Source organism: Monodelphis domestica, chromosome 5, assembly GCF_027887165.1.
Source record: "Monodelphis domestica isolate mMonDom1 chromosome 5, mMonDom1.pri, whole genome shotgun sequence".
In the NCBI taxonomy this organism is placed as follows: domain Eukaryota; kingdom Metazoa; phylum Chordata; class Mammalia; order Didelphimorphia; family Didelphidae; genus Monodelphis; species Monodelphis domestica.
In genome coordinates, this window is record NC_077231.1 from 218,757,067 (window position 1) to 218,768,028 (window position 10,962).

Here is a 10,962-nt window from a genome sequence, read left to right on the forward strand (position 1 = left end):
GTGGGGTACTGAGGTGCTACTTTACTATTATATAATTCTCATACATGACATCTCCTCAGTCTCCTTGAGGTCAGAGTCTGTGCTGGTTTTCATCTCTGAAATCAGTGAGCATTGGTTTGTAGTAGGTACCTTGGTAAATTGGTAAATTGATTTATTTATTGAATTGATTTGGTGGGTGGTGGGAATAGAAAATAAAGGAGTATAGCACAGACAAAGAACTTAGAACTCCTTGAAGGAAAAGACATTCTTTTCATCAATAGGGATGTATTTGCATCCCTATTTCTTAGCACTGTACCTGGGCACATTTGTAAGTGCTGAATAAATGCCAATTGACTAGATATCTTTCAAGAGAAGAACCTACAGGATCTGGTGATAAGGGATAAAGAATAAAGATGAGTTCTCTGTCTAGAAGACTGGAATCCTCCATCTACCATTTACTAATTAGGTGTATAACCTAGACATTGACTATCTTCAAGGCCTAAAGACTCTTCTTTAAGAGGAGGGGATTGGATTAGATCTAAGGCCCTTCCAGTTATAATTCTGAGTCTGTCAAGCTAGTTTTCTTTTTTTTGGAGGGGGGGTGGGGTGGGAATGGAGAGAGATGCAACCAAACTGAATTGGTTCTAGCTTCTTGGGGGTGTGTGTGTGAAAAAATGCCTCATCTTCCTCTCTCTATATACTACCCCCCAACCCTTCAGTGAATGAGAAAGCCACACCCACTTCCACTCCGCTCCAGTTCGAACTAGCCTTGAGCAATTGCAAGTCTTAAATGGATTAGCCCTGAGGGGCTTGTGGAGTGGAGAAGCCTAGGCAGCTCCCTAGTGACTAGAGGGAAGCTATGATGTGATCGGAGATAGAAATCTCCCCAGGACACCTAGGGTTGGGTGATTTTAGCTGTCCTTCATTTCACTCCAGCACCCACCGAGGTTTGAGGATTTGAGTGAACGGGTGTTGGTGGGATAGGAGCTCTGTTGAGTGCATAGGAACAGGTCTATGTCTCTTCTCCCCTTAGTCTAAGACCTAGAGCTGAGGATGAGCAGGAATTCTCCGGGAGTTGGTAGGAGATCAAGGAACCAGGGGACAAGGTTGGGAGGCAAAAAGAACAGCTGGTGGGAACAGTTGGTTAGGACTAAAAAACCAAGGGGCTGGATGGGGGGCGAGAGCTGGATCTGCTCCTTCCACCCCCAGCCTAACTTTGGTAGCACAAACTCGAGTAGGGGTGGGAGGTGAGTGTGTGGGTGGGGTAGGGGGAACTGGGACTGTGAGTCAGACCTCTGGCAGCTGCGTCTGGGAAGGCGAGGGGGGCTGTTATGGGGGGGGGTGGCGTTGAGAAGGTCAGGAAATGACATCAGCTGAGAATGTTTTGGGAGGGCTGGTAGGTTTCTGACTGTAGCCCGCGGGGAGGTTTGCAAGTTGGGGGGAGGATCTTTCTCTGCTTTCCCCCGCCCTGGGCGTGCTCTGGGCCCCTTCCTGGGGGAGTTTCCTGCCTGCTTCCCTTAGCCCAGCCATCCCGCCTCCCTAGTTCTCTCCGCCCCCTCCTCGAGCTCTCCCCGCCCCCTCTCTGGGCCGCTCCTTGTATGGTCTCCCAGCCTCTCTCTCTCCACCCCCCCCCTCCCCACACCCCCCATCTAGAAGCAGCTCGGGACACCCGGACGCCCTGAGCCACTGCTGGACTGGACGCGGCACTGACGACTATTCATTCGGATTGGCCAAGTAGACGAACAGAGCTCTGCGGTGAGACTGGGTGGGGGGTGCAGGCAGGCTGCTGCTGAAAATGTAAGGTTGGGGGTGGGGGGGTTACTGGTCCTTCCCTGACCAGAGGCTGGGGGTCCTGGACCCTGCGGGATGAGTCATCTGTCCATCCATCTCTCCTTCCCCTCTTGGATTCCCTGTGACTGTGGCCCTTTCTCCAGCCCGGCCTCGGCATGGCGGCTCCCCGCCCCCCACCCGTGATCTCCGTCTCGGTCTCGGCGCCCGCCTTCTATGCCCCGCAGAAGAAGTTTGCCCCGGTCGTGGCCCCCAAACCCAAAGTGAACCCTTTCCGTCCCGGGGCTACTGAGACCCCTCCAGGGCCTGGGGCCCAGAGGGCGCAGATGGGCAAGGTCGGCGAGATCCCTCCCCCACCCCCGGAAGGTAAGAGTTTGGGGAAGATGTCTGGAACTTTGAGGGTTGGGGCTCGGGGAGCGTTTTTTGGGTGGTGCCTGGGGGGGTTTGAGGTGGGGTTGGGCCCCCGGCATAGTCACTCTGTCTGGAGCAGATGTTCTTACCTCATTTTGGAGCTGATGGCCCTGAGCCAGGACTCCTAGGTTCCTTTCAAATTCCTTGCCTGGGGGTGGGTGTGAGAAGGAGTATGTGGGGCTTGTCTCTTTGAGTTTACTTCTTAAACTGAATGGAGGAGCGAGTTCCCTTTCACGCCAGACTTCCTGACCCAAAACACCTTCATTATGTAAAGGGAGCACTTTAAAGTCTGCTGGGATACCCTGGACTTAAGAGGCCTGTCCTGGAAGCTAAGTATTCAACCTTGGGGCTTCCCTTCTAATTTACCGGCCCTCCTAGAAAGAGGGAGAGTTCTTGGGAGTTTGGACTCTCATCAGGAAACAGGAGGAGGGAGGGCCTTATTAACTTCTCTTTCTCCTGCCTTTAGATTTTCCTCTGCCTCCACCTCCATTGCTACCTGGGGATGATGGAGAAGCCTCCCTGGGAGGGGCCTTTCCACCACCTCCTCCCCCATTTGAGGAACCATTCCCCCCTGCTCCAGAAGAAGAGATATTCCCTTCCCCTCCACCTCCCTTGGAAGAAGAAGTAGGAGTTGAGCCCCCAGCCCCAACACATCAGGTGAGCGAAGGGAAGGGAGCCCTGGGATGAAACTGATACTCCATAAAAGGGCTGTAAGGCTTAGAAGGCCTTCCCCTAACTGTGGGTAGGGAAGTATTCAGTGAGAGGAGGGAACTATGTATGAAACTTTGATGTAATCCTATAGGCTAGGGTGTCCTTGGGGAAGGGGAGACCCTAAACTCATTGTAAGGCATATAAAGCAGTTTGGCTGGGTCCTTAAACTCTTTACTCTTCAGCCCAGAGGAAAGGTGAGCAGCATTGACCTGGAGATGGACTCTCTGTCCTCCCTGTTGGATGACATGACCCGGAATGATCCCTTCAAGCCCAGGGTGAGGGATAGGGTAGGGAAAGTGGGAGGTCTGAAGTATTTGTGGGGGCTATGTCTTTGAAGATACACACAATGCATATGCACATAAAGGTGTGTGCCATATGTTGGGGCATTACCTTCTAACCCATTTCCTTCCCTCTTCCCATTTCCTACCTTGCAGGTTTCATCTGGATCTCTGCCTCCCCCAGCTGCCCCCCAGTTCCCTCCCAAACCAAGCATCCCACCTGCAGCTTCAAGCCCAGCACCTCTTCCTCCTTGGTTGACTCCTACTAGCCCTCCTCAGTCCCATTCTGTATCTGTGGCTAAGACCTCAACCACACAGCCTCGAGGTCCTCTAGTTCCAGCTTCAGCCCCAGCTGCAGCTCCATCTGTGGTTCCAACCCCACCCCAACCCCCAGCATCAATGCCAGCCCCTACCCCTACCCCCAAGTTTAACCCTGTGGCTTCCAGATTTACCCCTGTAACTCCTAAGTTTAGCCCTCCAGCACCTGGGGGTCCCCCTCATCAGAAAGGGGGTCCTTCACCTCCCACTGGCACAGGATCTCCTCAACAGCCTCCCAGTTTCACCTATGCTCAGCAGAGGGAGAAGCCTCGGGTTCAGGAGAAGCAACGGCCAGTGCCTCCTCCTGCTCAGGACCAGGTAAGAGGGAACTAAATGAGTCTGAAAAGTAGGAGCAAGAGGAGGAGTTAGGTATATAAAAGGCAGGGCTTTCTGGAACTCAGAGGTGGAATATGGGTGGGTAAATTTCTTCAGCCTTAGAGTAGTAGGGCAACCAAAGGGAAGAAGGGAAATAGCACCCCTAGAGGAGGGACCTGCCATGAGTTAGGTGTTTGGGTGGGGCAGGTCTGGGAGTGGGTAAGTAAAAGCATTACATTTAGAGAAGGTCTGACAGGTTAGTGTTTTAGTGGAACTGTTCTAGAGAGCAACCTCCAAACCAAGTTATTTTACTCTGGGCCTGGACTTGGAATCAGTAGGTCAATACTGATAGATTTTTCTATTTTGACCTTTTTAAGTTCATCTCCTTTCATAATAGAAGTTAAAAGTTAAGGGAGTCTGGTCAACTGACTTTCCCTTATCAGCTGTCCACATTGTTTCCTGAATGGACACAACTCACTTTGTGGGGGTTGACTTGCTTGGGAGCTTTCTAGCAATAGTATCACTAATAATATTGTCAACATTAATTAAGCACCTACTAGAATGTAGAGTAACGTGCCAGGAGCTAGAGATTGTTAATAAATACGACATGGGTTGACTTTGAGAAGCTTTCCATCTAGTTGGGGGAGAACAGGATGTACATATAAAAATACTTAGTTCATACTGTTCTGTGCCAAGTAGTATGGAAAATAAATTGAGAATGAAGAAGAATTCCCTAGAGGTGACACGTTAGGAGAAGACTTCATGAAAGAAGGAGAACTAGAGCTGGGTCTCAAAGTCAGGGTATAGAACTTAAGTGCTATTACTGGTAAGTAATAGAATCCCAGGCCCCAGGGGGTAAGCAAGCAGAGGAATAGTGACAGAAAAGGTGTAGAAGATTGATCTGTAAGATATTTATAGAATAGACTGAGGAGGGAGGCTAGTTAGGAGGTTGTTGTGGTTTAGTTCAGGACTGAGTTACTTAGGAGTGGCAATGGGGAGGAAGGGGTAGATAGATGAGTGAGAAAATTGATAGGCCCTGCTGACTCGATATGGGAGGAGTAGGAGTTATGACTTCAAGGTTTCCAGCTCAGGAAGAATGAAGGCTTTGTTGACAGACATGAGCAAATCAGAAGAAGGGATATGCTTTTGGAAAAAGTGGGAGAATTCTATTTTAGTTATGCATAAGGACGTCTGTATAGAATTGTCCTCTTGGAAGTTAAAAATGAGATTGAACTAGAATCAAGGGCATCTAGGTGTGGCTTAGAGGATTGGGAGCCAGGTCTAGAGATGGGAGGTTCTGGGTTAAAATCTGACTTCGCATAAGTCACTTAACTCCAGTTGCCTAGCCTTTACCTCTCTTCTGCCTTCTAAGATAGAAGGTAAAGGTTAAAAAAAAAATTGAAGTTGAATGAGAACAGCAAATGGCCTAAGGACCAGACTTTAGGGAAATCTACATTGAAGAGTAGAAGGAGGAAGTGGAACAATAAAGGATACTGTCATGGCCTAAGAGATAGGAAGAGAAGTGACATTGGTATATTGTTCATCAATGGATGGAAGTCAGAGGAGAACTTATATGTCCACAGTGTTTTGCAGAGGTCATGGAGAATGAAATCTGAGGAAAAGTCAATAGATTTGGTCATTAGAAGGTTATCGTGACTTCTGAGAGATTTTTCAGTAGAGTAGTTGGGAACAAGTTGTAAGAATTAAAGAAGTAATTGGATGTTTGATGAAATGGAAGCAGTGAATTTAACTGAAAGGAGAAGAGAAGAGGTTGACTTGAGGGAGTGAGATTGAAAGAAGGTTTTTTATTTAGAGCAGGGAAAATGTCAAGATGTTACAAGGCAGACAGATAATGGACATAAGAAACTTGAAGGAGAGTAATGGGAAAAACTGGATATGTGATTAGAGGACTGTGTGACCTTGGACAAGTACCTTAAGCTCTCTGGGCCATTGGTAAAATGAGGGGACTGGACTTGACCTAATGAGGAGGAGGTAATGGGTGGTTTTAAGACCAAAGACAGGATGTCTTGGCCACAGAAAAGAAGTGTGCTTCTTTTTTTGATGCAGGCAGGAAGAAGCAAAGGATGAATGAGGATTTTTTAAAAATTAGTCATGAAAGTAGTATAGCTTTAATGATGTTTGGAGATAGAGCTTAAATATAAGGGAACTTGAGCTCTCTTAAAGCAGGGGATGAAGTCATCTGTTGGGAGTGAGGGGGTGGTGGTAGAATGGAATGGAGATGGGGGTTTGAAGAGTGGAAAAAGGTTCAAAACAGCTGTCATGGGGAATGCAATACAGTGAATAAGAGCTGAATAACAACTGCTGAGCAGCAGTTGAGTCCAGTTGAAGTTAAACACTATGAATTTGTAGCAAAGTCAGCACTCTTCTCCAGTGGTGTCCAGCAGATGGGATGGTATTGTGATATAGAATGCTGGTGTGGTATGGACTATTTCACCTTTCCCCAAGAGTGCTGGGGCTTTCCTGGTGAATAGTTTCTTTGGGGGAGGGTTAACTGGTTCATTGTTATCCTTATAGAATTATTCCTCCCCAACCTCAGTGCTTTGGGCCCAGTTTGTGGACTCCAGAAGTCCTCATTCTAACATGGGGCCCTGAGATCCCCAGTGAGAGAATTCAGAAGTGGGACAGCCAAGGGGCCCCGTAGGCAGCATCTTGGGTTTAACCTGATCTTCCTGCCCTATGTTATATTTCTATGCTGGCAGGGCTGCTCAGCAGCAGTTGGGACGGGTAGGTGTGCCTCTGGTGTGTATGTTCTTTGGAGATGGGGGCTGTGCATGTTCTGTAAGGGTATATGTATTTATGTATTCTGTGAGGCTTTTGTGTTTGGATTGTAAACTTTTCCAGTCCTGGGAGTCATTAAACATATTCCCTTGTGCTACCAAAGTTGGCTGAACCTATGAGAGTTTTCACTTACATATTTAACAAATCCACCTAAAAGTACAAGTTTTGTACTGATTTCCATGTACTTGGTTCCAAAATTGTCATAGATGGTCTCAGTGGAGAATTCTGCTCATTGCTACCCTCTTCCAAGAGGCATCGTAGAAAGAAGAGCCCTGGTCTAGGCTCTAGAAAATCTAGGTTCAGCCCCATCTGTGCAAATTGGTATCTCTTGGGGCCTTGGTTTCCTTACCTATAAAATGTAACAGTTGGACTAAATGATTTCTCAGGTCCCTACCACCTCTAGAACCCTATTATCTATGGCTCTGATGTATCTGTGGCGTGTGTGTCCAGTGCTATAGTGCTCTGAGCAATGTGTGTGGCCTGTATCTGCTGAAGTCCTCTTTCTCACTTGTCTGTGATACTTTGAATATGAAAGATTTGGGCAAAAGGGATATTAAATGTGTCTGGGGGCTACAGAAGGTCTGGGGTAAGTATGGGCGACTGAAACCTTTTTTCCCTCCTTTTGGGGGATAGTATGGGAAATTAGGGGCTTTAATAATTAGGACAATTTCTTGGCAGTGGATGGGAGGGGCAGATGGTGAGACAGCTGGGAAAGAAATGAAGGCCATGCTAAAAGAATTGCAAAGAGAAAAATCAAGGCTCTTGGGGTTCTAGGTGCGCCCTCCTGGGGCCCCAGGGCCTCTAACACTTCGGGAGGTAGAAGAGCTAGAAGAGTTGACACAGCAGCTAATGAAAGACATGGAGCAGCCAACCAGTAACAAGCCCCCCACCAATGGTGAGACTCACAGTCCCCTCCCCATCCCACTCCCAGTAAAGTCCTAAACAGGAAGGAGATCCAGGTCACCACCATTTCACTCTGTTCCCTGCCCTCCCTATCTCTAGCTAGCCTTGCTCCGGATTGTTGTGGCTGGTATTTTGGCTTTCTCTCCCACACCCTTCCTGCCATTTCTATTGTCCCGTATCTCCTCCTCCTTGCCCTGCAGAGTGGTGTGGTCGATGCCACCAGGCCCTGGTACGTTCCCAGCCTGCGGTCCGGGCTCTTGGGCGCCTGTTCCACGTCACATGTTTCACATGCCACCAGTGCGAGCGGCAGCTGCAGGGGCAGCAGTTCTATAGCCTTGAAGGGGCACCTTACTGTGAGCAGTGCTATGAGGTGAGGGAGCTGCCTGGGAAGACTTGGGGAGACCAGAGGCAGTGGTGGTAGTGTCCTGTTAATTGGGGAGTGGAATTCCAGACCCTTGTGAATCCTCTTGCAAATCCAATAGTATTTGTGAAATTAATAAATGCTCATTGCCTTCTTTGTTCCACACAAACCAGAACACTCTGGAGAAGTGTAGCACGTGTGGAGAGCCAATCACTGAGCGGATGCTGAGAGCTACGGGCCGGGCCTTTCATCCCCAGTGCTTCACCTGTGTGATCTGTGCCTGTCCCCTGGAAGGCACCTCCTTCATTGTGGACCAAGCTAACCGGCCCCACTGTGTCCCTGACTATCACCGGTGAGCCATGACCCCACTCAAGCCTGAACCTTCAGGTCTTGTGATAGCCAGTCCTGTTTACCATGGTGCATGTCACCAGCTGGTCCAAATTCTCTATTCCCACGACTATTCTCATGTCAGGAAAAGGCCAGCGAGTCTGCCTTTGTACATTTTACAGTGCATCTGAGTATATTGGCTTGCATCTCCTGTTTCTCATTAATTTGCTATTTCTGAACCTTCTTTGGGAGCCATGTCTTATACTCATTTCACATGTATATGTATAGGCTTTTTTTAATGCAAGTTCCTAATTTATGCAAGGCTTGCTTGTGTTCCAAGAGCTCCTTTTTGAAGCAGTTATTTGGGTCTTGGGTGCATGTTTCGGGAGAAACAATGAATTATATATATGGTGGTTACAGTCTCAAGCCAGCCCACAGAAGCTTCTTTCTTACTGTACTTTTTGTTTGTAACAATGTTCCAAGGAAACGACCTTGAGTTCCAGTTTGGGACTAGAAACATTTCTCCTTTTTGCAGCCAGACAAAAGGCACTGGGGACTTGGACAGCTCCTCCCCCCTCAGGCTAGTGATGGAGGGGTTCAGTTGGAGTAAAGAGAACGATTAGGCAGATCTTAGCTCTTAGGGGAGGTGTGACTAGGGAGAATCCTGGCTGGGGAGGACTGGTGAAAGGGAAGCAGTAAGTCTTAAGTCTACCTGGAGATATGAGAATAATAAGAGTAAAGATAACTGATGTTTATATAGCACTTACTGTGTGCCAGGAAATGTGGTAAGCACTTTGCAAACAGGATTTAATTTGATTCTTCCAACTCTGGGAGGTAGGTGCTATTATCATCCCCATTTACAACTTGAAGCAAAGGTTAAGTAACCCACCCAGGATCTCAAAGCCATATCTGAGACTAAATTTGAACTCAGGTCTTCTTACTTTCAGCTAGATGGCAAAGTAGTAGAATGCTGGATATTAGGAAGACTTGAATTCATATGTGGCCTCTGATATTAGCTGTGTGATTCTAGACAAACTACTTTACCCTCTTTGCCTCAGTTTCCTCATCTATAAAATGACCTGGAAAAGGGAATGTAAGCCACTTTAGTATCTCTTCCCAGAAAACCCTAAATGGAGTCATGAAGAGTCAGACATCACTGAACAAGTGTTTCTGACTCAATGGTGCTCAAGAGATCCACTGTGCTAACTAGCTGCTTGTAAAAGGGAGGCTTTGTTTACTGGATGACATTGCTTTGTATTGCCTTAGCGGAGCTTCAACTCGTCCTTTTTTGCTCTTTAGACTTCCAAATAACACAATGCTTGAAGAGAATTTCCTTATCTCCCCCCAAAAAACAATCTCCCACCTGACACTGTCCCCCCTCTTCTCTCTTCTCTTTACCCTCTCCAGGCAGTATGCCCCACGCTGCTCTGTTTGTTCTGAACCCATCATGCCTGAACCTGGCCGAGACGAGACCGTGCGGGTGGTAGCTCTTGACAAAAACTTCCACATGAAATGTTACAAGTGTGAGGTCAGAACAATCACAAGTTCCCCCAAAATTTCCATATCTCGGGTGGTGATGGGGTGACATTACAATTAGAAGCCAAAAAGGGTTTTTTAAAAGTTCAGCCTATAGAATATTGAGGACTGGAGAGAAACTGGGAGGGAAGTCAATCCCTCCCATCCCCTCCACACCTTTGTTTTTGAAGCTGTCCTTGAGATCTTGGGTTTTTTCTCTTGTGATCCACAAAGGATTTAGGAGAATAGACAATTGGGCAAGTGAGGTTTCCTTTCTCTTTAGAAAAAGAGATTTGAGTTATTCTAGGATAAGGAGGGGCAGAGTAGAAAGAAGGATTTTCCCTTTAACAGTAACTGCGGACCCAACAGAAGGGAGGGTCTAGGAACAGAGAAGAGGAAGTTAAGGGTTTTGAGAAGAAGTGGGGGAAGGGGGAAGGAGGTAGAATGACTGGAAATGTAACCTAGTTTCAGCACTAGAGCCCACAGTGTATAGGGGATAGGGAACTACTGGAGGTGCACTGAGCCTCTTAGCTAGGAAGAGTGTGTGCACCAGTGCTTTATCATCTTGCCCCACCCCTTCCAACAGGACTGTGGGAAGCCCCTGTCCATTGAGGCTGACGAGAATGGTTGTTTTCCTCTGGATGGACATGTACTGTGTCGTCACTGCCACACCACCCGGGCCCAGACTTGAGGGTGAACTCATGAATCTTGAAGACCCAGGATCCACACCAGAGCAGAGAACTACCTACTTTAAGATCAAGTCTTCTTTCACTCACTTCATCCTTACTCCCCACCCCAAGCCACAAGAAAAGTTGCAGCTAGTCTTAAGCTAGTCCCTCTTAAGTTCTAGGGGACAGGGAAGTGATGAACAGCAGAACCTAAGACCAATTCCTTAATTTTCAATATCCCTTTCCCCACCTGGTACAAGGACCACCTGTCTCATGCTCCAGGCTTCACAGCAACTTCCAGTCCCCTCTTTTTTGTATCCTTTCCTTTTGGGGAGCTTGACAGTCCGGGCAGATTATTGCTTTTGTTCCTATGCTGAAGCTGTTGGTTGGCTCACTACCAGCCTTTGTACCTTCGTACTCTGTTGAGGGGCCTGAGGAGAGACTGGCTCTATTCCAGAGGCTGGGCTGGTAGCACCTTTTTTGGACCACACAATGTGGGATGCCACAATTACAAATAAAAGCATTCACTCCCACAGTCCCCTAGATTTCAGTGTCTGTTCTATAAAGGCTATGGTGGGGAGCAGCAGGT

The 10,962-nt window shown here is 47.8% G+C and overlaps 1 protein-coding gene across 2 annotated transcripts; it reads left to right on the top strand.

Moving 5' to 3' along the window:
• The first annotated feature begins 1,365 nt into the window (after nucleotides 1-1,365).
• On the top strand, nucleotides 1,366-10,911 carry ZYX (zyxin). Of its 2 annotated transcripts, XM_001362956.5 has the most exons (10): nucleotides 1,366-1,734; nucleotides 1,914-2,133; nucleotides 2,645-2,835; nucleotides 3,072-3,164; nucleotides 3,324-3,803; nucleotides 7,374-7,494; nucleotides 7,703-7,872; nucleotides 8,037-8,215; nucleotides 9,598-9,718; nucleotides 10,292-10,911. In XM_001362956.5, exons 2-10 carry the CDS (start codon nucleotides 1,926-1,928, stop codon nucleotides 10,394-10,396), a joined length of 1,668 nt encoding a protein of 555 aa, XP_001362993.1. In that variant the 5' UTR covers nucleotides 1,366-1,734; nucleotides 1,914-1,925; the 3' UTR covers nucleotides 10,397-10,911. The 2 variants fall into 2 exon arrangements, with proteins under 2 accessions (XP_001362993.1, XP_007504559.1); XM_007504497.3 differs by lacking the exon at nucleotides 3,072-3,164 and having other exon boundaries at nucleotides 1,397-1,734.
• The last annotated feature ends 51 nt before the right edge of the window (nucleotides 10,912-10,962 follow it).